The 24,869-nt window shown below is 56.5% G+C and overlaps 1 protein-coding gene across 1 annotated transcript; it reads right to left on the reverse strand.

Annotated features, from left to right (window-relative positions):
- Positions 1-213: 213 nt before the first annotated feature.
- BTBD2 (BTB domain containing 2) lies at positions 214-24,382 on the reverse strand. Its single transcript, XM_060094676.1, has 9 exons — positions 23,973-24,382; positions 11,057-11,176; positions 7,223-7,379; positions 5,981-6,086; positions 5,620-5,817; positions 2,203-2,395; positions 1,985-2,072; positions 1,518-1,664; positions 214-1,175 (listed from the first exon to the last, which is right to left on the reverse strand). Exons 1-9 carry the CDS (start codon positions 24,365-24,367, stop codon positions 1,014-1,016), a joined length of 1,566 nt encoding a protein of 521 aa, XP_059950659.1. The 5' UTR covers positions 24,368-24,382; the 3' UTR covers positions 214-1,013.
- Positions 24,383-24,869: the final 487 nt, after the last annotated feature.

Consider the following 24,869-nt stretch of genomic DNA (forward strand, 5'->3'; position numbering starts at 1 on the left):
CAGAGGGTCCGGGGAGGGTTCGCAGCCCACGTGGAGCCCCACGTGATTTGGACGCCCCGAAGGTGAGAATTCTGTGTCAGGAGATGGCCCCTCCTGTGGGCCCCCTAGCCCAGCTGGCCCTTCTAACAGTGGGGAAACATGCAGTGAGAAGGGCCAGGGCTCCAGCTGCCAGGGGCCCATTCTGCTGGGAAGCAGCACATGGGTCAGGGCCAGTACATTTCTTTCCTTTATTTAAAAAAAAAAAACATTTTGGGGTGTGGTGTGAGGACACACCTTCCATGGCTTCGGGGAGGACACAGGCTCCAGGTGGAAGCATGGGGGTGGGGAGGGGACAGTACCTGGGGGTCAGGGAGGGGCTGTGCCCTCCAGCACCTCTGGGCAGAGTGCTCACTGGGGGCCGGGAGTGGGGCTACAGGATGTGCAGGTGGGCCAGCTGGGATGCGGCCCCCTTGTGTGGCCCGCAGCATCGCCCTTCCCAGGCAGACAGGGTCTGCCACCCATGTCCACAGCTGCAGGGGCTGGGAGGGGCCGTCCAGGAGGGCTGGACAGGGATGGTCCTTCACTGGGCCCACGGGCTGGGCCTGGGCCTGGCAGGAAGCCGGCCTGCAGGACCTCGGGAGGGCTCAAGCCCATGTCCTAGGGGTGGGTCAAGGTGGTCTGAGTGTCCCCAGGGAACAGAACAGAGGAACACAGGACCCAGGCCCACGAGGGGCCCTGTACGTGGTCTCCTACCAGAGAAACGGGAATCCAAGATGCATTGCCACGTGCAGCTGAAACAAACAGGCAACACCCTACACGAATCCTACGGTCAGGCAGCTGGTCAGGCGACCATGAACTGCAGGGGCAGCAGGCGGACCCTCGGCTCAGGACAGGGTCAGGCCGGCCCTGCCCCCCGAGTCCTGAGGGATTGTCTCCTGCTGCCCTGCCCATCCACCACCTCGGAACAGAGGAGCCCTCCTGGCGCCCGGGACCAAGGCAGGGGGAACAGTGGGCGTGGCATGGGACGGGGCAGCCTAGGTGTAGAAGATGACCTCAGGGATCTGCCCGTCCTCCACGGACGTGCCATTGTTGTTCCCGGCCGCATAGCAGAAGGTGAAGCACGTCTTGGCCCCAGTCGTGGGCGACTCGTGGGTGACCTTGCGCAGGCCCTTGGTGCCGTAGTGGGAGTCCGGGCCCTGCGGGGTGGGGCCCGGTGGGTCAGGATGGATGTGCTGCGTGTGGAGAGGGCGCAGGATCCTGACCCAGCGCGGGCAGCAGGTCCTCCATGGCTGCGACGCAGGGTTGCGCACTCCTAGCCCCACGGTGGGCAGTGGACTGGGAGGCAGGGTCCCACGTATGGCTCAGGGGTCAGGTTCAGGGTTGGGGTCTCGGGCACGGCTCAGGGGTCAGGGTCAGGGTCCCGGGTATGGCTCAGGGACCAGCATCAGGGTCGGGGTCCCAGCTATAGCTCAGGGATCAGGGCTGGGGTCTCGGTCCTGGGTGGGGTGGGGCGTGGCTAGGGTTGGGGTTGGGCACACCTTGAGCGTGGCGCAGGCCGTGTAGTTGACATTGGGCAGCACCTCCACCGGCTCCTTGAACATGACTCGGAACGTGCTGGCGGAGCCGTCACAGCTGAAGCCTGTGTCGTTCTGGCCCAGGACCGTGTTGCTGTCTGTGTGGATGATCTGTGGGCCAGGAGCCAGGCACAGCTAACTCTGGCGCCCCTGCCCCTGTGCCCACCCCCAGGAGCCTGGACCCCAGGGCTGAGCCCCACCTCCAGGCCCTGCAGCAGGGGGTCCGACCCGTGACCTGCAAGAAGGAGGCCAATGGCAGGAGTGGGGAGGCATCGTCCTGGGTCCCATAGACTCCAGAACACTCGTGCCACCTTGGGGGAAACACGAGCAGACCCTTGACTGAGAGGGACGGGGTGGGATGGGAAGGGATACAAAGAAGGGAAGAGGTGGGAGGAGGGCTGTGGAGGGGCAGGGCCTGGGGCGAGCGGTACCTGGATGTTCACTTGGTAATCGGTGGGGCCGTGGATTGAGCCGTAGAGCCCGAAGCCAACCACGAAGATGCGCTTGTTGACCGAGAACCTGAACCCATCAGAGGAGGGAGATGCTGAGCTAGCTCGACCGTCCAGTGCCCACCCCTCCCCACAGAGGACCCCAGCCCCCCACCCCCCGCCGCTGTGCTCGCGGCCCGTGCCGCCCAGCCTGCACCTACCTGATGCGGTCGCTCGTGCCGCTGTAGCCCCAGCGGCTCTCCACCTGCTGGAAGCGGTTGACGCTGCACTCCTTCCCGCGGAGGCAGCAGCGTGGACGGTCAATGAAGTCCACGCGCGGCTTGGGGTTGACGGTGAAGTGCAGGAAGAGGCTGACCACCTCGCGGTCCACCAGGATGCCCGACTGTGCGGGCCCTGAGGGCACAGGGGCGGGTAGGGAAGGCTGGGCAGACCCCGAGCACGCAGAAGACACTGGAAAGCATGGCACCCAGCCTCTCAACTCCTCAGCATCTTTCTTCTGCAGAACGTCACCGGTCCAACCACCCCCGCGGGGGGATGGCCCTTCTGCCGCGTTTGGGGAAGGGTCCGAAGCAGACATGGGGCCAAAGCTCTGAGCTGCTGGCTAATCGGGCAAGATCCCCCTCACTGCCCCAGGCCTCCCAACCTCCACTGGGACCACCCCAGGGGACCACTCCTGGTCCATGGAGCACCCGCCACCCTGCCTGTCCACCCCGGGCACCTACACAGACGGTGGGGATGCCAGCCCCCAAGAGAGAGGCCCAGAGTCGGAGAGGGGTCTGGAGGTGGGGGCCTGGATGTAGCCATGAGCCGGTGACGGGGGGCAGCGTGTGGGGCGGACGGGAGGTGCTGAAGGATTGTACGCGCCCCTGCCCGCCACCTGCACCGGGACAGGGCGCCTAATGCAGGCCTTATGGCACCACCCTCGCTTTACAAGAATCACTCATTCACCAGCTTTGAGCTCATTTCTGCCACAGGTCAGCCACAACCCGGCCCACAGCCCCAACAGCTCACAGGCACAGAGGTCTGAGCAAGAGATCTCCATGGATCACGAGAGCAAGTAAGATACAAAAGTGAACACAGGGATTCCCTGGGGGCGCACTGGTTAAGAATCCTGCCAATGCGGGGGACACGGGTTCGAGCCCTGGTCTGGGAGGATCCCACATGCCGCGGAGCAACTAAGCCCATGCGCCACAACTACTGAGCCTGCACTCTAGAGCCTGCGAGCCACAACTACTGCGCCTACGCGCCTACAGCCTGTGCTCCGCAGCAAGAGAAGCCACCACAATGAGAAGCCTGCGCACCACAATGAAGAGTTAGCCCCCACTTGCCGCAACTAGAGAAAGGCCACGCGCAGCAACAAAGACCCAACACAGCCAAAAATGAATGAATAAATAAATAAAAGTGAATACAGATCTTAACCATTTTTTTTTACATCTCTGCATACAGAATACAGAAAGAAAAATACATCAGACCTCAGTTGTGACACACTGAGCCAGGGGAGTCTTTGGGGGAGCTTTTTTTCCATACGTCTCTCTACATTCTTGTAATTTCAAGTGGAACATAAGAGGCAGGAGAATTCTCTACAACACACTGAGTGACAAAGAGCTGAAGCCTCGCAGGCCGTGCTGCAGATGGACAAGGCCAGAGGCCCAGCTCACAACCCCTGGACACACACACACTCATCCCAGGCGCTTGCAAGCTGAGGGGTGGTGGGCTGTTCTGGCCTGGGGGCCCGTCGTGGGAGGAGTGGCGAGGGGGCCAAGGGTGAGGGGATGGCGCTTCTAGGAGATCTGAGACCCCGGGGGATTTGGCGGCCAGGTGGCCTACGAGGAGAGTGGTTTCGGGGGTGCAAACGGGGCTGGAGTGAGAGGGGTCCAGCAAGGCTCACACAGGTGTCTCAGGCCGGGACAGCTCAACACTATAGCTCGGGGCTCTCACCCGGGGCATCCTGCCCCCCAGGGGACACTGGGCATTGTTTGGGGACATCTGTGATCAAGACTAGGGGTGCGGGCTTCCGTCGTGGCTCAGTGGTTGAGAGTCCGCCTGCCAATGCAGGGGACACGGGTTCGTGCCCCGGTCCGGGAAGATCCCACATGCCGCAGAGCAGCTGGGCCCGTGAGCCATGGCCGCTGAGCCTGCACGTCCGGAGCCTGTGCTCCACAACGGGAGAGGCCACAACAGTGAGGCCTGCGTAGCCAAAAAAAAAAAAGACTAGGGGTGCTGGGACTTCCCTGGTGGCGCAGTGGTTAGGAATCCGCCTGCCCATGCAGGGGACACGGGTTCGAGCCCTGCTCCGGGAAGATCCCACATGCCGCGGAGCAACTAAGCCCGTGAGCCACAACTACTGAGCCCGCGAGCCACAACTACCGAAGCCCGCACGCGTAGAGCTCGTGCTCCGCAACAAGAGAAGCCACCACCGTGAGAAGCCTGTGCCCGTAAGGAAGAGGAGCCCCGCTCGCCACAACTCGAGAGAGCCTGCGCACAGCAACGAAGAGCCAATGCAGCCAATAAATAAATAAATATATAAATATATTAAAAAATAAAGCCCTCATACTGTTAAAAAAGAAAAAAAGACTAGGGGTGCTCCTGGCATCGAGGGGGTGGGACCAAGGAGGCTGCTCCACCCCCCGCAGTGCCCAGGACAGCCCCCCCCAGAGGAGGACCCGGCCCCACGTCCGCAGTGCCCAGGCTGCCTCGGTCACCACTGTGCTGCCCGGGCCAGGTACCCAGGAGGTGCTAAGTGTTTGAGGGATGAGTGACCCCCAGTGTGGAGACGGCCTCTCAGGCTTCGCCCCAGCACTGAGGGAACACCGTGGACCGCCAGATAAAATGCAGGACACCCAGCCAAGTCTCGATTTCAGATCAAAGAGGGCTGACCTGTAGGATAAGTGTCTCCCAGCTGCTGCACAGGACACGCTTTCACTAAAAAAAATTGTTTGCTCTTGTTTCTAAATCTGGCAACCCTAAGCCTGGGTGGGAGCAGGGGCAGCACGGACCGGGGAGAGGCAGGACAGCGGTGCACCCGCCACGGGGCTGCATCACGGAGCCCCGTCCAGAACCTTCCAGGCCAGTTTGGCTCCAGGACCGTGGTCGGCACCGGCCATGAGAGTGACATGAAGGGGAGGCCCAGGCCCAGGGGAGGGGTCACCAAGCTGGCCACCGCTGCCGCTGGTGCACACCCCCAAGACCCGAGCGTGCCCCCAGCGCGAGAGGCAGGGTCAGGGCCAACCCCACCTGGGCCCAAGTCCAGGCCCGGCAGCAGCGGCCCACAGTCCCAGACACCACCCATCCTTTCATGGGGCTTGTCAAGGACGCGGGCACCAGAGCCCAGCTCCCAGGACCTGAGCCCCAGGCGGGACCCTCAGGGGCCTGGTACATTCGGACACGTGCGTGTCGACACCCGAGACGGGGGGGGTGGGAGAGGCTGGGACGGGAGGGTCGGCATCTGGGGGTCGTTCCAGCTTCACCCTCTCGAGCCAGTCCAGGCTCCCGCATGGACACAGCCAGCACCCGACCCGCTGTGGCCGGGCCGAGTGTCATGGGACTGAGTCACACGCAGCAGGGTCCCTGGGGTCACGCCCCTCCTGAGCATTCCCTAGGCGCCCCCTGACCGTTACCTGCAGCAAACTCCTCGATGGTCATCAGCGGGAAGCGGATGAGGGCCAACGCCTTGCCCAGAACCTTCCGCTTGTTCTCGGGCGTCACCTGCAGCTGCTGCCGCTGACACTCAGCCTCAGACCAGCGGACGACAGCGTTGAACAAGCGCACCTCGCGGATGCCCAGGGTGTCCCGCTCCAGCACGGCCACCAGCGTGTCTGCAAGGGGAGGGGCCATCAGCGAGCGCTGGCCTCCATGGCCTCGGGGATGACCTCTGACCGGCTCGCGGCCAGGCCGTCCACGGCCCTCGGGCAGCCGCAGAGTGGGGCAGGCAGCGGGACGCATGTGACCACCGAGCCCTCCCCAGCCCTGTGGCCTTACCCAGGTCGATGTCTGTGAAGCCCTCTGCAGTGATGGCGTCGGCCGTGTTCTTGTCGATGTTTTCCAGACACAGGCTGGCGAGCTGCGGTTCGTCGAAAAGCCTCGCCTGCGGGGGAGAGAGCCTGTCAACACCCAGCCAGATGGACCTTGGCTCCAGACTGGGCACGGATTTCAAGTCCCGGGCCGAGGGGCCAGAGGGATCTTCTTTCTTGAGGTTCACGGGCTCTCATCTCAGTAACCACTGCCTGGGGCGGGGGCGGTCAGGCCTGCACCTCGAAAGCTGGGGCACCTAGAGGTTCAGGCTGGAGGCGGGCCCAGTCGCCCTTTGGGGCAGGCAGGAGCCCAGGGGAGAGGGCCAAGAGGACGCGTGGGACGCGGCAGGGCTGTGCTTCTGACCGTCCGAGAACTCGCACACGGGCCGGGGACGGAGAACCTGTGGGGCAGCTCAACGCTCACACCCCGGTGCATCGGTCTCTGCCTGGGGCCTGGCTAAGAGGCTAGGACAGCCCACGTGGCAGCAGGTCTCAGCAAATGGCCGGGAGCAGCCGGCCCCCCGACCCGACCGTCCAAGCTCTGGCCCTTGAGAGCAACTCAGCAGACGGGGCCGAGGCCCAGGTGCCACCTCAGCGAGGGGTCTGTGGAGCCACGATGACACTCGGGCTCTGCCCCGTCTCCGCCAGGCTCCCAGCCCCCACAGTGGTCCAGGACCGCCGCAGCCCATCAGACCGGACAACCCCAAAGGGTCCCCCCTTCCAAGAAACCTAGTACGGAACGCCTTTCCCCCCACACCTGAGCTCTGCACAAGGGCACCAAAACGCCAACGGGAAGCCTTTAGCAAATGACTGTCGTGAGGCCGGCCTGCCAACAAGGTGCACTGCACAAGAGGCGACCAGGGAAACACCGCAGTGCCACCAGGGGCAGGGACAGGGCAGGACGAAGTGAGGGAGACACTAAGCCGGGCGCAAGAGTTAAGCGGCGCCTAAACTCCGAAATTCCCCCATCCGTCCTCCCCTGCCCCGCCGTCCTTACTCTCACCCACGCACCTGCATCCTTGCGCAGACCCAGAGCACCTGCTCCCCAGCGGGTCCCGCGCCCTCGCCCCGCCCCGCAGCCCTGCTCCTGCGCCATCGCCCCGCCCCGCAGCCCTGCCCCTGCGCCCTCGCCCTGACCCGTAGCCCTGTCCCTGCGCCCTCGCCGCGCCCCCTGTGCCCCTCGCCCCACACCTGCACGCCCGACCCGTACCTGCGTCAGCAGCATGAACGCGTTGTCCGCCCGCAGGTTCTTCTTCAGGAACTCCACGCAGTGGGCCTCGAGCGCGGGCACCGCGTACTTCTTGGCGGTGTACAGCGTGGTCATGACCGTCTCAGGCCCGATCTGAACCTCGTCCGAGTAGAGAAACCTGGGGTGGGGGGGAGGAGCGGACGGCGTCATGAGGACAGCCGCCCAGCCCCCACCCACCGGCCTGGCCCGAGGAACCAACCGAATTAGCATCGGTCGCCCTCTGACCTGTGAACGTGACCCCGCAAAGGCAGTTACCCAGGAAAATGAGTGCCCACAGGCCAACCCTGGAAACGAGTCTACACAGCAGGTGGGCCTCTGTCCGGCTCCTCCGTGGGCAGCACGGGATTTGCCCCCGGACAAGGAGAGGCTTCCACACCCCCCGACCCGGCCACAGCCGGCTGCCATGCCCGACCACTAACGGGACCAGAAGTGTCAGCCGGAATCGCAGACACCGGACGTGTTGACCACCCGCCATCGGCCCGACTCTGTATGTGGGTCAGAAGTCAGGGTCGATTACAAAACCACTGGGAGATGGTGAGAAATCAGAACCCTGGTCCGTCTGGTGGGAGCGCCTCAGAGGCGGCCCTGGGTGCGCAGCTCACGCCTCTGCGTCTGAGAGAAATGACGCATGTTCACAGCAGCGCGATCCACGCGAAACCACCCAAGTGTCCGTCCACGGGCACCATGGACACGGGGTGGGGGGGTGGAGGAGCCCAACCGGGAGCCGCCCAAAGAGCAAGTTCCTGGAAGGTGCCCCCCGCCTCCTGGGACTCACTCCCCTGCGAACGCACAGGAAGCCCTAACAGCAGCGGCCGGCGGGGTCAGGGACAGAATGACCACTAATGTCAGCAGTGCTGAGGGGGACCTGGTAATGGGACAGGCCAAGACATGTGCGGGGAGATGGGTGAGCCCTTCACATGCCAGTGGAGACAGTGTCCACCCTCTCGGGGGAGCAGCTTGGTTACCAAAACCCAAGTTGATACGGGGAGAGAGAGACAAGGAGAGATATAGAGACAGAGAGACACAGGGATGGGGAGGGAGACGGAGAGAATAGCCTTCCACCCCACATCTCACCAACTTTAGACTAAGGCAGGGTTTGGCTAACTGCAACCTGTCACCTGTTTGGGGTCTTGATTTTCTTTTATAGATATGACTTTTACATTTTTTCATTTTTTTACATTATGGTAAAATACACATAACATAAAATTTACCATTTTAACCATTTTTATCAGTAGCATTAGGTACATTCATATTGCTGTGCAACCATCCCCACCATCCATCTCCAGCACTTTCTCATCTTCCCGAACTGAAACTCTGTCCCCTGACTCCCCCTCCCCCAGCCCCTGGCCCCCACCATCTACTTCCTGTCTCTATGGATGTAACTCCTCTAGGACCTCCTGTGAGTAGGTTCACACTGTATTTGTCCTTTTTCATCTGGCTTATTTCACTAAGCATCATGTCCTCAAGGTCCATCCACGTTGGGGCAAGCGTCAGAATTTTGGGGTTTTTTAATTTTTATTTATTTATTTATTTTTGGCTGCATTGGGTCTTCATTACTGTGCGTGGGCTTTCTGTAGTTGCGGCCAGCGGGGGCTATTCTTTGTTGCAGTGCACGGGCTTCTCATTGCAGTGGCTTCTCTCGTTGTGGAGCATGGGCTCTACGTGCGCGGGCTTCAGTAGTTGTGGCACGTGGGCTCAGTAGTTGTGGCTCGTGGGCTCTAGAGCGCAGGCTCAGTAGTTGTGGCGCATGGGCTTAGTTGCTCTGTGGCAGGTGGGATCTTCCCAGACCAGGGCTCGAACCCGTGTCCCCTGCATTGGCAGGTGGATTCTTAACCACTGCACCACCAGGGAAGTTGCCAGAATCCTTTATGACATAAACGGGTGTTGAATTTTGTCAAAAGCTTTTTCTGCAACCTATTGAGATGATCGTATTGTTTTTATTCTTCAACCTCTTAATGTGGTGTATCACGCTGATTGATTTGCGGATACTGAAAAATCCTTGCAGCCCTGGAATAAATCCCATTTGACCATGGTGTATGATCCTTTTAATGTGTTACTGAATTCCAGAATCCTTTTGAAGGCTGAGTAATATTCCAGTGTGTGGATGGATCACACCTCGTTCATCCCTCAACTGTTCATGGACACTTGGGGGTGTTCCCATCTTTTGGCTGTTGTGAATCAAGCTGCTGTGAACACGGGTGTGCAAATATCTCTTCGAGCCCCCGCTTCTCCCTTCTTTGGGGGATGTACCCAGGAATGGGATTGCTGGAGCACACAGTGATTCTATGTTTAGCTTTTGAGGATCGTCCGACTGTTCCTACAGTGGCTGCCTCATTTCACATTCCCACCAGAAGCACGAGGGTCCCAATTTCTCCACCTCCTCGAGACAAGTCGTTTTGTTTGTTTGTTTTTTTAATAATAACCACCCTGGTGGGTGTGAAGTGATATCTCACCGTGCTTTTGTCCCCTATTTTGTACATAAAGTTTCCTTGGCCCACAGCCCTGCCCACAGTTTACAAATCCTTCCAGGCTGCTTTTGCAATGTCGGCGGGGAGCTGTGCAGACAGAGCCCCTGCCCTCCCACCCACCCAGGGGCAGCCTGCGGCCCCTGGTCTGAGGAACCATCTGAAAAGTTGCCTGAAGACAGAGGAGTGAGATTATTCCACAAAGTGCTGTGATCAGCCCACAGGATTCAACACTGTTAGATGGAGCTGAAGGGAACCAGTTTACACCCTGCAGACACCAGAGGAAAAAAGGAGATGATGACACAGTGGGTGGGGAGGGGTGCTGTGAGCACGTGATATAAATGGGACCTGATATGAATGGGAGCGGCCAGCCAAGGCCCCGCCCATGGTGCTGAGAGGCTAGACAGGTTCACTCCATTTTCTTCCTTATGCTTTCTTTTCTCTTCTTTTCTTCTCTCCCTCCCTTTTTCTTTCTCTCTCTTTCTTTCTGTGAGCCAATGCCATTTTTATAATCAGAAGGGGAAAAAAAAAAAAAGCTCCCCATCTGAAGAGCTGTCTTGACTGTTTGGGATAACCTTTCAAGCCACCCAGACCATTTACACCCAGGGTTTCCGGACGGTGCTCCGCGGAGCAGGGGTGTATGCTAGTTCCAGAGAGCTCGCAGGCCTCCTTCTCGGTGGAGCTGCCATCTGTGGGCGGCACTCCCACCCCCAACATCCACTATATTTGTTTTAAAGTCCTTGAGAAAAAATTTGAAACCCAGGAAGAAAAAATATAGGTGGAATTTAAAATTCTTGCATTAGGCTATTTCTTCAAAAACTCTTGAAAGGATGAAAACTTAGGGACTCACACACGCTGCAGCGTGGCTGGACCTGGAACCGCAATGCTCAGTGAGAGAAGCCAGACACAGAAGGACACACGGTGTGTGATTCCACTGATGGGAACCATCCAGAACAGGCAGATCCACAGACACAGAGAGTGGGTTCCTGGTTGTCAGGGGCTGGGGGAGGGGGATGCCATTCCTTTGGGGGTGATGGAATGTTCTGGAATTAGAGGTGATGGTTGCACACTCTGTAAACATACTAAATGTCATTGAATTGTACACTTCACATGGGTGAGTTGTATGGTATGCCAATTACATCTTGATATTAAAAATACAAAAATGAAAATGGGGGGGCGTTCAGAGCCCACCCCTCACTGGGGAGGTGAGTTCTAGAAATCTCCAGGGAGCTGGGGGCTCTGGAGGCAATGTCACCAGGGCTCTATTTTTTTCAAACATCAGGTGTGTCTGTCCCTCCCCCCAGAGCGTGAAGGACCTGGAAAGTCTTACTTGAGCAGTGCCAGGAAGGCAGCAGGCTCCACGTCCGGCAGCTCGATCTCGGTGGACGTGGTGGCCATTCCCCCGTTGAACATGGCATCAAAGACAGCACTGCCCACGGCCAGCACGAACCTGTTGTGTCAGAGAAGACCCAGTTACCCTTTGTGAGGCCCACCGGTCCCCACCACCCGAGCCCGGGGGGCTGTCGGGGCCCCGGGATGTGGAAGGCGAGTGTCCCCACAGCAGTGACACCCCAGCCAGCACCTGCAGCAGATGCTGTGCCCAGAGCATCCTGCCCTGGATGCTTCCGTTAGGAGGGCCCTGAGGACTGAGAAGGCAGTGCATGTGGATGAGTAGCAACAGAGGCCAGAGAAGCGAAATCATCTCCCCAGGGGCTGAATGGCTTATGGCAGAGAGCTCATGCCCTCCCCACGCAACTCATTCACTCCTTCCCTCCGTCATTCCCTCCCTCCGTCATTCATTCACTCATTCATTCATTCACGGATTCACCCAATCATTCATTCACTCGACCACTCCCTCCCTCCGTCATTCATTCACTCACTCATTCCTTCACTCACTCATGGGCTCACCCAGATTCATTCATTCATTCACTCCCTCATTCATTCGTCATTCACTCCATCCTTTCGTTCATTCATCCACTGACTCACTCAACCACTCCCTGCCTCCCTCATTCACCCCCTCCTTCATCACTCCCTCCTTACTCTACACACACGGCCCCCGTGCTGGGGCTGTGGGCACTGAGACCCTGGCCTTGTTGGAGGAAGGCAGCCACGGGTCCACGGCATGGACAGCCTGACAGTGCGGCAGGAAGGAGAACGCAGGGCTGCGAGGGAGCAGGATCAGGGAAGGCCTGGCGGGGTCGCCTGAATCGGGCTGAGTCCGTGGGGAAGGGCGTGGAGGCCAAGGGAGCATCCAGACGTGGGTGGCCACGGGGGCCTGCAGGTTCAGCCTGGCGTCACGCGCCCACTGTGCTGTGCACCCGTGGTCCCCAGGGCCCGCCCCACGACAGCCTACCCCGGGGCGGCAGAGATGGCGGGGGACGAGATCCAGGCCTGCCCCCTGCAGAGCCCCTGTCCTCTGGGTCTGCAAGGCCCCACGTCGCAGCCCCTCCCGGGGTCCCCAAGGTGACACACGCAGGGCTCTGAGAGGCCACCCCCTTGCAGAACCGCTGGAGTCGGCAGCCACAGCCCGATTCCCGGCCTCTGCCCAGTGCCCGGGGGACGTTCCCACCGCTCCCAGCGAGCCCCACCTGGGCAGCCCCCTACTCTCCGCGAAAAGAACCGCCCCCCCCCCGCCTCCCACCCACTCCTCCATCGTGGACTGGTGCTCCCGGCCCCGCCAGGCCCTTGTCTGGTCCCCAATCTGGCCCAGGGCTCTACGGCACCCCAAAGGCCAGGCCAGAGATGGGGGCCAGGTGGAAACCGAGTGTGAGTGTAGTGGGGTGAACAGTGTCTCCAAAGTCATGTCCACCTGGAACGTCAGGATGGTACCCTGTTTGGAAACAGGGTCTTTGCGGATGCCATTTATTAAGATGAGGCCACCCAAATCCAGGCTGGCCCTAATCCAATGACTTATAAAAGGGAAATGTGGACCCAGCACACAGGGAGAGGCCACGTATTGACGGAGGCAGAGCCTGGAGCGCCGCGGCCACAAGCCCAGGACGCCTGGAGCCCCAGAAGCCGGAGGAGATAGGAAGGACCCTCCCCGGGAACCTTTGGAGGGAGCGCGGCCCTGCAGTACCCTGATCCTGGGCTTCTGGATTCCAGAACTGAGAGAGGACAGATCTGGGTGGCTTTGCCCATCCATCGGCGGTGCTTTGTTTTGGCCGCCCCAGGTCGCTCAGGCCCTGTTCTGCCCCACCACGTCCTCGGAGCCCCGCTCATTCACCACCGCAGCTGGGCCCCTGGAGCCTCACTGCACTTCCCCACGCACACTCTCCATAAAGAAAGTGTCTTCCTGTTCCTCCTTTCTTTCTAGATTAAACAAAGCATCTTGATCTCCCGCGGGGAAAACTTTCCCCAACGATTCACTGGCAGGAAGTAAGCGGCGGCCCAACTGGGCCTGTGTGTCTGTGCAGAGCCCCGGATGCCAGGCTGTACGCACCCTCAGTGCCCTCGGCAGACGCGGCGACAAACCCCAGGGCTGGCAAGGCCACTGGGTCGAAGGCGGTCTGAACATCTCCAAGGCTCCTCCCCCCACAGCCCCACCCGCCGGCCCCTCGCTGGCCTCCCGCCAGGAGTCTTCCACCCTCCCTTATCCATCCATCCTCAGAAACATGACGATGAACACGGCAAATCAAAACCACCATGAGACACCACCTCACCCCCACTAGGAAACGCCAGCTAGGATAAAAAATCTGGACAATGACAAGAGTTGCTGCGGATGTGGAGAAATCAGAGCCCTCGTGCAGGGCGGGTGGGGACATAAAGTGTGCAGCCGCGGTGGATGACAGGCCAGTGATTCATCGGAGGGTTCAACGTGGAGTTACCGTCTGACCCGGCAGTTCCACTCCTAAGTTGTGTACCCGAGAGAAACGAACACACACGTCCACACAAAACCTGTGCACAAGTGCTCACAGAGACACGATTCATAGACGGCCAAAGGTGGAGGCAACCCAGTATCAATGGACAGAAGATGGATGAATACAATGTGGGTCCCTCCATACGTACAAGGAGTATTAGTTACCTTAAGAAGAAGGAAATTCCGACACATGTTACAGAGTGGATGGACCTTGGGGACGTGATGCTCAGTGAGAGAAGCCAGACATAGAAGGACACACAGTGTCTGATTCCACTCACAGGAGGTCCCTGGGGGAGTCAGATCCACAGAGACAGGAAGTAGATGGTGGTGGGCTGGTGGAGGGGGAGTCAGTGTTTCATGCGGACAGAGCTTCAGTTTGGGAAGATGAGAAAGTTCTGGAGATGATGGTGGGATGGCTGCCCGACAATGTGAAGGTGCTTAATGCCACTGAACTGTGCACTTAAAAAGGGTAAAGAGGGGCCTCCCTGGTGGCGCAAGTGGTTGAGAGTCCGCCTGCCGATGCAGGGGATACGGGTTCGTGCCCCGGTCTGGGAGGATCCCATATGCCGCGGAGCGGCTGGGCTCGTGAGCCATGGCCGCTGAGCCTGCGCATCCGGAGCCTGTGCTCCGCAACGGGGGAGGCCACAACAGTGAGAGGCCCGCATACCGCAAAAAAAAAAAAAAAAAAAAAAGGGTAAAGAGGGGCTTCCCTGGTGGCGCAGTGGTTGACAGTCCGCCTGCCGATGCAGGGGACGCGGGTTCGTGCCCCGGTCCGGGAGGATCCCACGTGCCGCGGAGCGGCTGGGCCGGTGGGCCATGGCCGCTGAGCCTGCGCGTCTGGAGCCTGTGTTCTGCAGCGGGAGAGGCCACAGCAGTGAGAGACCCGCGTACCGCAAAAAAAAAAAAAAAAAAAAAGGGTAAAGAGGGTGAACTTTATGGTATATGTATTTTACCACAATTTAAAAATTAAAAAAAAAAAAAAAGAATGACATATTACCCTGAAGGGGCAGGGAAGAAAAGACCAGCTAAGTAGCTTTGGGAAACAGGTTAAAGGCCAAATGAACTGCATACAAATACTGTGCTTTACTTAGTAAAAGTATTTTTCACAGGAGAGGGTTAGCAGCTCTGAAACTACTCTACATATCTAGGTTTATGCTACCAAGTAGACATGTGCAGAATGAGAGCCAGGGTCCTCATCGTGGGAGAAAACAGTTATAGATAAGAGGGGGGGGCTGGAATAAATTCTGGAGGGCTGAACCGAAATCAGAGCGATCAAGATGATCTCGTGGCTTTTAGACAGGTAGATGGATGGTGGATGGGTGGACAGATGGACAGACGGGTGGAGGGACAGAAATAAACAGAGATGTGTGTGTGCTGGTACATTTCCTCGCTCTACCTGCTAAAAAGGTCTCTAAACAACACCACCCCAGCAGCAGTGGGCACACCCAGCACCCAAGTCTTGGTTTCTAAATACCGTTTTCCACTAAAATGAACCAGAGCTCCTTGGAGAAGTGGCTGACTTGCAGGGCTGGGGCAGGGGAAGGACAAGATGAGCTTGGAGTATCTTGTGGCGCCAGAAAGTAAAAACACGCTCCAACATGACGGGGAAATGCTGAACGGACACGGGAGCCAAATCTGGGACGATACGAACAACAAAATAATGTTCGCACCGGATGATGACCCACAGGATAAAGTAAATATCCGTGAGTCCATGATGAAATAAATATATAACTGAAGGAATGGATGAGTAAGGGAGAAGGGACAGCTCTTCTAGAACCCCAGTTGACAAATGCAGAGGGAGTTACGGAAATAGGAAATCACCATATGGCAGACGCTAGAGTAAATAACTCTTTCCAGCAGGAACCACCATACACCAGCGGGCAAAGCAGGAGGGGAAATGGGATGTCTGTACAGTCCCAAAGTATCCCTCAGGAAGAGTGATTTACAAGGGGACGTTGGTGACATCCAGTGGAGAAATCTACCCCATGACCAAGGCTCACATCACCAGAGATGGGACAGGTGGACGTCACGGGCTCAGAAGTTTCACATTCAAACACACAAAGGGGATGAAAGGAGAAAGATGGGGAAAGACATACCTTGCATTCGGAAACCACCAGAGAGCTGGAGTGGCTACACAGATATCAGACAAGACAGACGTGAAGATGAGGAATATTACTGAACAATGGACGTTTCATGTGAACAGAGGGTCAGTACATGGGGATAGGTAACAGTACAAATGAATACACAACAGAGTCCCAAACCACACGAAGCAGAAACTGACTGTTAAAGGAGAAAGAGATAATCCAAGAATGATGGTTGGAGGTTCTGATGCCTCACTCTCCACAACTGACAGAACAGCCAGACAAAATCGGCAAGAACACAGAAGACTGAATAACGCTGCCAAGCGACCTTTACGGAACCCTCAGCCCAACGACGGCAGAATGCACGCTCTTAGGTGCAATGGCACATTCTCCAGGACAGACCACATGCAAGGCCAAACAAATATACTCAGAGGCACTGAAAGCAGTCAAAGCATGTTCTCCAAAGAGGGGAATTAAACTCCATACCAACAACAGAAAGACCTCTGAGAAATCTCCAAATATTTGGAAATGAAGCAACACTTATAAGTAACCCATGGGTCAGAGAAGGAACACAAGGGAAATTAGAAAAGATCTTAACTGGAACAAAAATGCAAACATGGCGCATCAAAATGTAAGGGATGCAGGGCTTCCCTGGTGGCGCAGTGGTTTTGAGTCCACCTGCCGATGCAGGGGACACGGGTTCGTGCCCTGGTCCGGGAAGATCCCACATGCCGCGGAGCGGCTGGGCCCATGAGCCATGGCCACTGAGCCTGCGCGTCCGGAGCCTGTGCTCCGCAATGGGTGAGGCCACAACAGTGAGAGGCCCGCGTACCGCAAAAAACAAAAAAACAAAAAACAAAAAACAAAATGTAAGGGATGCAGCTAAAACAGTGCTTAGAAGTAAACAGTGTATATCTATTAAATAGAGATCTAAAATCAGCAAGGTAAGCTTCCAGTAATTCCCTGGTGGTCCAGTGGTTAGACTTGGCACTTTCACTGCCGGGGCCCAGGTTCAATCCCTGGTTGAGGAACTAAGATCTCGCAAGCCATGTGGCATGACCAAAAAATAATTAATTAATTTAAAAAATAAAATCAGCTTCCATCTCAAGAATCTAGAAAATGAAGAGCAAATCGAGCCCAAAGAATGAAGAAAATAATAAAAGTGAGGGCAGGAATTAATGAAACTGGGAATGGGAAAATAGAGACAAATCAATGAAACCTAAAGGTCACTCTTTGGGGGTGGGGGGAAATCAACAATTGCTAGAACTTTAGCTAGACTGACCAAGAGAAAAAAACACAAGTTACCAAAATCAGGAATGAAAAAGGGAACATCACTACAGACGCTATAGGTGATTAAAAAAAAAAACTTTGAAACAATTTTATGCCAACAACTTAAGACAACTTAGAGAAAATGGACGACTTCCTGGAAAGACACAAACTGCCATCACTCACTGGTGAAGAGAAAATCTAAACAAACACGTAACAAGTAAGTGAACTAGTCATTAATAATCTTCCGGGACTTTCCTGGTGGCACAGTGGTTAAGAATCTGCCTGCCAATGCAGGGAACACGGGTTTGAGCCCTGGTCCGGGAAGATCCCACGTGCCGCGGAGCAACTAAGCCCGTGTGCCACAACTACTGAGCCTGTGTGCCACAACTACTGCAGCCCACGTGCCTAGAGCCTGTGCTCTGCAACAAAGAGAAGCCACCACGAGAAGCCCGCGCACTGCAACGAAGAGTAGCCCCCGCTCGCCGCAACTAGAGAAAGCCTGTGCACAGCAATGAAGACCCAAAGCAGCCAAAAAAAAAAAAAAAAAAAAATTCCCACTGGGACTTCCCTGGTGGCGCAGTGGATAGGACTCCACGCTCCCAATGCAGGGGGACCAGGTTTGATCCCTGATCAGGGAACTAGATCCCACATGCATGCCACAACTAAGAGTTCGCATGCCACAACTAAGGAGCCCACCTGCCGCAACTAAGGAGCCCTCAAGCCGCAACTAAGGAGCCTGCCTGCTGCAACGAAGACCCGGTGAGACCAAATAAATAAATAAATATTTTAAAAAATCTTCCCACACAGAAAAGCCCACTCCCAGAAGAAATAATACCAACCCTATGCAAACTCTTCCAGAAAGGAGAGGGGGAAGGAATATTTCCCAATCACCTATGAGGCCAAAGACACTCTGGAACCCTTGGGCACCACTGGGGGGTGGGGAATGGGGCGGCCACTTTGGAAACCAGTTTGGCAGTTTCTTAAAATGTCACGTTACCCTGTAATTCCAACATGCGACCCCTAGGTATTCACCTAAGAGAAAAGGAGCAGTTCTTCCACAGGCAAATTTCTACACGAATGTGGAATGTTCATGGCAGTATGATTCCTCATAATGAAAAGCTGGAAATAACCTATATAACCTGTATGCCCATCGACTGATGAGTGGACAAAGCGTGGTCCATCCATGCAATGGAATTCAGCAGTAACATGAATTACTTTAGCAATAGAAAGAAATGAACTGCCGATACAATGGTGTGGATGGACCTTATAAACAGCACACTCAGTGAAAGAAGCCAGACCAAAGCCTACACATTCTATCATTCTAATTCTATGAAATTTCTACAAAGAGCAAAACTAGAGAGAGAGAAGGAGGTCAGTGATTGCCCAGGGATCAGGGTGGGAGTGGGGACTGAGGGTAAGTGGGGAAAGGGGTTTCTGCGGGTGACAGAAGTGCTCCCAAACTGGGCTATGGCAGTTGTCACACAAATGCATAATTTTCTATATGGCCAATTGTCAGATCAAACAAACCAAAATCCATTAAAAGCACTCGATGACATCCCATGCCCACACTTCATGGAAACTCGTAGTGAACAAGGGATGGAAAGAAACTTGTTACTGTATTAAAAAGAATTTGTCAGAAACCAGTATCAATGATCACATTGAACTGTGAAAAACACCTCTGTTACGGAACAATGCCCTGGTGGTCAGAAATGCAATCAGAACAGAAAAAATGAGGCAGAAATATGAGAGAGAATGAGAAATTAATTGCCCATAACGTGATTGTCTCTTAAAACTCTAAATTCGGGGCTTATGTAAATCTAAATTAAGATTAAGGTAAATAAAAGATTCAGTTTGGGAATTCCCGGGTGGTCCAGTGGTTAGGACTCTTTGCCTTCACTGCCAAGGGCGCAGGTTCAATCACTGGTTGGGGAACTAAGATCCTGCAAGCCACGCAGTGTGTCCAAAAAAACAAAACAAAACAAAAGGATTCAGTTCCTCAGCTGTAAGAGCCACAATTCAAGTGCTCAGCAGCCACAAGTGATTAGTGGCTAGGACTGGAGAGCATAGATCTAGAACAATCCCATCATCACAGAAAAGTCTACTGGACAGTGCCAGACCACGGAATCAGTGGAGCAATTATTAATGCTAAGAAGGGTTCAGAAAGAAATCGTTCAAATAGATAAAAATAAATATGCAAAAAATCTACAGCTTCCCAGCAAGAACCAACTAGAAAAAATACAATGGAGAAATTACTCACAACAGAGAAAAAACAAACAAAAATATAATTCGAAAAGAGTCATGTACCAAAATGTTCATTGCAGCTCTATTTACAATAGCCCGGAGATGGAAACAACCTAAGTGTCCATCATCGGATGAATGGATAAAGAAGATGTGGCACATATATACAATGGAATATTACTCAGCCATAAAAAGAAACGAAATTACCTATTTGTAATGAGGTGGATAGACCTAGAGTCTGTCATACAGAGTGAAGCAAGTCAGAAAGACAAAGACAAATACCGTATACTAACACATATATATGGAATTTAAGAAAAAAAAAAGAAGAACCTAGGGGTAAGACAGGAATAAAGACACAGACCTACTTGAGAATGGACTTGAGGATATGGGGAGGGGGAAGGGTAAGCTGTGACAAAGCGAGAGAGAGGCATGGACATATATACACTACCAAATGTAAAATAAATAGCTAGTGAGAAGCAGCCGCATAGAACAGGGAGATCAGCTCAGTGCTTTGTGACCACCTAGAGGGGTGGGATAGGGAGGGTGGGAGGGAGGGAGACGCAAGAGGGAAGGGATATGGGAACATATGTATATGTATAACTAATTTACTTTGTTATAAAGCAGAAACTAACACACCACTGTGAAGCAATTATACTCCAATAAAGTTGTAAAAAAAAAAAAAAAACGAATCAGAAACTTAGCAATATATGTGCAAGACCTATTTGAAGAAACTACAAAACTTTCCTAAGGTTTCACAAAAATGCCCTGGATAAACGTGTTCCCAGATATATTTTGTATTCTAAACTGTCAGCTCTCCCAACCTGTACCTTTGCAAAGACCAATCCCTCCAGGAAATTCCTTTAGCATTTGATAAATTGATTCTAAAGATCGTAAGGAACCACTGAGGCAGAGGCTGGTCAACTACAGCCCTGGGACTCAATCCGGCCCACCGCTTGTTTTTGTAAATAAAGTTTTATTGGCACAAAGCCACACCCATTCATTTCTGTCTTAATGCATTCGTGTTGCTATGCCAGAATTAAGCAGTTGGGACAGAGACCGTGTGGCCTGCTGACACTATATACTATCTGGCTCTTTACAAAACTTTGCTGGTGCAAATTTACCTGAAGGTAAGTCCGACAGGGAAAGAGATGTCTTCTGTCAGCACTGTTTCAATGACTGTTGGATGCAGGGAGGGACAGATGGATGGGTGATTGATTCTGGAGGAGTTAAGTGTGTGAGACGAGCTGAAAAAAGTCTTGACACGGAGTAAAACTGGGAAGAACAGCCACGGCAGTTCTCAAAACCCACCATAAAGCCACAGTCATCAAAAAACGTGTTATTGGGCTAAGCACACACAGATCGATGAAAGAGAAGGGACCCCAGACACAGACTGCTCCACTTCTGGGACTTCTCTGCACTGCTAAGTTTTCCGTGATAGATGAATAAAGGTATTTTAGATATTAATGTGGGTCCATCCGATTTGTGCACAGTGCTACCCTGAAAATGCTCGGTATTTCCTCAGAGGGAGCCCTGCGAGCGCGAGTGTAGACAGTGGACTCACAGGTTTCCTGAGCACCTGCCGTGCCAGGCATTTTCCTGGGCCTAGCAGGACGGAGAGAAGCAAAACCCTGTGGCCGTCCAGTGGCTGGGACTCCACGCTTCCACTCCAGGTGCCGGGGTTCAATCCCTGGTTGGGGAACTAAGATCCCACAAGCTGTGACTCAGCCAAAAAAAATAAATAAATAATAATCCTGCTCACAGGAAGCCAATGACAGCAGTCACAGAGAAAGTTAGAAGGAGAAAGCTGTCAAAAAGCAGTGCAGTGCAGGGCGAGGGGGTGGGGCTAAGCCGACTTGGGGCACGGGGCAGGGGGCGGCTCCGAATGAGGTCTGAACTTGTCAGGGGCCAGAGCTGGCCCCTTCTGCCATCACTCATGCCAGGCCGTCCTGTGTCCCATGCCCCAGGTCACCCTGTACCCAGAATTCACGGCCCCAGCCTGAGACCACCCCAAGCCTGGGTCCCGGGAGATGGTGGGTCCAGACCCCATGGCCTTCCTCAAAGTTAGCACGAGCCCCTCCCCGACTCGGCCCTGCTCCCCAGTCACCAGCTCCGGATGCTCTCCGCCCCAGGCCCGCATCCAGGATCCCACGTGGCTTTCACTTGTGTCTTCAGGCTCCTCCCAGGACCGGCTGGCGGCTGGCGTCCTGCAGCATGGCCCCAAGCTGGGTTTATCTGGTATTTTCTCCGATAGGACCAGGTGTACTGGTTTCCTGGGGCTGCTCTAACAAATTACTGCAAATTGGGTGACTTGAAAGAACAGGAATTTCCTCTCTCACGTTCTGGAGGCCACACGTCCAAGGTCAGTGTGTCCCAGGGCCGTGCTGCCCCCCGGAGGGTCCCCCTCCAGCCTCTTCCAGCTTCTGGGGTCCCAGGCGTCCTGGGCTTGCGGCCGTGTGTCCCTCCCATCTCTGCCTCTGTTGTCACATGGCCATCTTCTCTCGGTCTCTCCTCTGTGTGTCTCTCATAAGGAGACTTGCTGGATTTAGGGCCCGTTCAGATAATCCAGGATGATCTCTTCTTGAAACTCTTTTTTTTTTTTTTTTTTTTTTGCGGTACGCGGGCCTCTCACTGTTGTGGCCTCTCCCGTTGCGGAGCACAGGCTCTGGACGCGCAGGCTCAGCGGCCATGGCTCAGGGGCGCAGCCACTCCGTGGCATGTGGGATCCTCCCGGACCGGGGCACGAACCCGTGTCCCCTGCATCAGCAGGCAGACTCTCAACCACTGCGCCACCAGGGAAGCCCTCTTCTTGAAACTCTTAATCACATCTACAAAGACCCTTTTTCCAAATAAGGTCCCATTCACAGGTTCTGGGTGTCAGGATGTGGACACACCTTGTTGGGGGCCACCATTCAACCCACTACACTGGGGTTAAGAGTTTGGGGTGGCGCACACTGAGGTGAGGTGCCCTTCTCATTGATTCCTTCTAGGGGGACCCTGACACCCCCAGGACATCACCCTGAGGTCGACCTTGACCACCTGGCTGAGGTGGCATCTGCCGAGTTCCCCCAAGGTGGGATTCCAATCTACTCTTTACAAGCAAGTCCCCAAATCCAGCCCACCTGGGACAGAGACGGGAGTTAGGTCCAGCCCGGGAGCATGGCGCACGGTATAAGGAATTTTCCCCACTCCTGTCTGTGTTCCATCAGCAAGGCTGCGAGGTGTTTCCTTTATGCGTTAAGCCAGCCCGTATGGAGGATGAGCCCCGGGCCACTGTGATAAGGACCTGGTTGGGTCACAGGGTCCACCCTCCCTGTGGCCCTCGGAAGGAGGTGTCTGAGTGGTCAGTCCCAGGTCCCGGGGGGTGGGGAGGTGGGGGGAACTGAGGCTCAGCAGGGTTCACGGTCACTCACGGTACAGTCATCTACCTGATCGCTGCAGGTAAAATGGCAACAATGCGTATGAAATAACAACCCAAAGGCTGAAAAGACAAAGAACTAGAACCCTTCGATCTGGGAGGTCCACACAGCAGGAATGTGGGACAAGAAAGGCATGAGGGAGGCTGGGGGCTCACAGGTGACACATCAACTGGCCCCCTACTCACAGCTTGCAGGAGAGTGGGGAGGACCGCAACACACACACAGGGCAGGGAGGTACTGGGAACCCCATCACGGGCCTGGAAGCGTCCTTGGACAGGAATCTAGACCCAGTTGTATATAAATAACCAAGAAAAGCCAAAAAGAGGAATCTCGAAGGCACAAGTTAAATAAAGGCCACACGTCAGAAAGGTGGGGAGGACCCTCACAGCAGGTTGGGGGACACTCCGGGCAGAGTGGTGACAACCCCTGCAGCCCCCCTCCCCAGACAGAACCCTCCCCAGCACCCCCCAGCGAGCAGGGGCAGAGGAACCAGCAGTGGGCAGGACGCTGACATCAGTCCCACCCTACCCAGGAGTCTGGGGGCTGCACCCTGGAGACTGGCAGAGGGATGGGGCCTGGACCAACACCCACCCCCCTTTCGAAAGGAGGCCTGGGGGATGGGGCGTCACGGAGCTGGGTGATCGCAGAGCTGGGAGTCACTGGGGGTCCTGGGTTCACAAGGTGGGAGTCTGGTGGGGCTCTGGCGGTCTCAGCCCCAGAAGGATGGGGCACTCGGGGGAAGAGGTCACTGGGGCAGGAAGGAGGAAATGGAGGGAGATGGTAGTGTCTGGGGGTCCTCGGGCTGGCCAGGCTGGGGGTTGCAGGGCCTGGAGAGCCTGGCAGGGGCTGAGGGGTCACAGGGATGCTGGGGGTGGAAGAGGTCACTGGGTCTGAGAGATCCTGGCCAAGGTGGCAGGGTCAGGGGTCACAGAGCCAGGAGACGCTGATGAGAGTGGAGGGGCAGGGGTCGCAGGACCAGAATACGGCCAGTATCTGGAAGTACGGGTGGAAGGGGGCCTGGCAGGGTCACAGGGCCTAGGGGTGGTAGGGCCCGGGGATGGTGGTTACTGGGAACAGCAGGGTCCCAGGGATGGTGGGTGTCCCGGGGTGAGGGCAGGTCCCCGGGACCAGCAGGGGTTCCAAGAATAACGGGTTGGGTCCTAGGACGACGGGGTCCTGAGGGTGGTGGGGTCCCGGGGACGGCAGGGATTCCAAGAAGGGCGGGTCCTGGGGGATGACTAGGTCCCCGGGGGTGGCGAGTATCCCCGGCGGGGGGGAGGGGTGGCGGGATCTCAGGGATGACTGAGTCCCGGGGGCTGGCGGGGGCTGGGCCCGGGGATGCTGGGTCCCCGGGGGGCGGCGGGTCCCGGGACGGCGGCCCACCTGTGCGCCGGGATGCGCTGCGCGCCGAGCCCCTTGCCCACCAGGAAGTGCACGTCGCAGAGCACCTCGTTGTTGAAGAGGAAGGCGAAGCGCTCCTTCACCGTGGGCTTGGTGGCCTGCCAGTTGTAGACGGGCTCGCGCAGCAGCGCCCCCGCCCCCGGCTCCTCGGCCGCCCGCTCCCCACCCGCAGAGGCCTGCGCGCCCGGCCCCGGCCCCGGCCCCGACACCGACACCAGCGGGGGCGGCCCGGGGGCGGCGGGGGCCTGGGCAGCGGCGGCGGCGGCCGCGTTGCCGGGGGCCGGGGCAGCGTTGGCGCTGGGCCCGGGGCCGCCCCCCGCGCCCGGGCCGACCCCCGGCGGGCACGAAGCGCGCCCGCCGCTCCCACCCGCCGCCATCTTGTCGGTGCGGCGCCCGGCGGGGCGGGGCGGGCGGGGGAGGGCCGGGGAGGGGGAGGGGAGGAGGAGAAAGGAGGGGGCAGAGGAGGGGAAGAGGGGGAGAGGGGAGGAGGAGGGAGGGGGCGGGGCAGGGGGAGAGAAGAGGGGGGAGGAGGTGGGAGACCTGGAGAGCAGGGAGGAGAAGGGAGGAGGCCGGGGAGGGGCTAGGAGGAGGGAGGGGGCGGGGCAGGGGCACGGTGGGGCGAGGGGCAACGGACCTCGTACCTCCGACCCTGGGCCTGGACCCCAGACCTCAGACATGGGACCCCAAGTGCTAGATCTCGTACTTCACATCAGGGACCCAGACCCTGGACTCTACATCCTTTACTTCAGACCCGGCCCCCCAGATCCTGGACCTCAGATCCTGACCCCCAGACTCTAGATCTTTAACCTCAGACTCTGGACCCCCGGATTCTAGATCATTTACTTCAGACCCCGACCCCAGACCCTGGACCCCATACGC

The sequence above is a fragment of the Mesoplodon densirostris genome, chromosome 3, assembly GCF_025265405.1.
Source record: "Mesoplodon densirostris isolate mMesDen1 chromosome 3, mMesDen1 primary haplotype, whole genome shotgun sequence".
Lineage (NCBI taxonomy): Eukaryota > Metazoa > Chordata > Mammalia > Artiodactyla > Ziphiidae > Mesoplodon > Mesoplodon densirostris.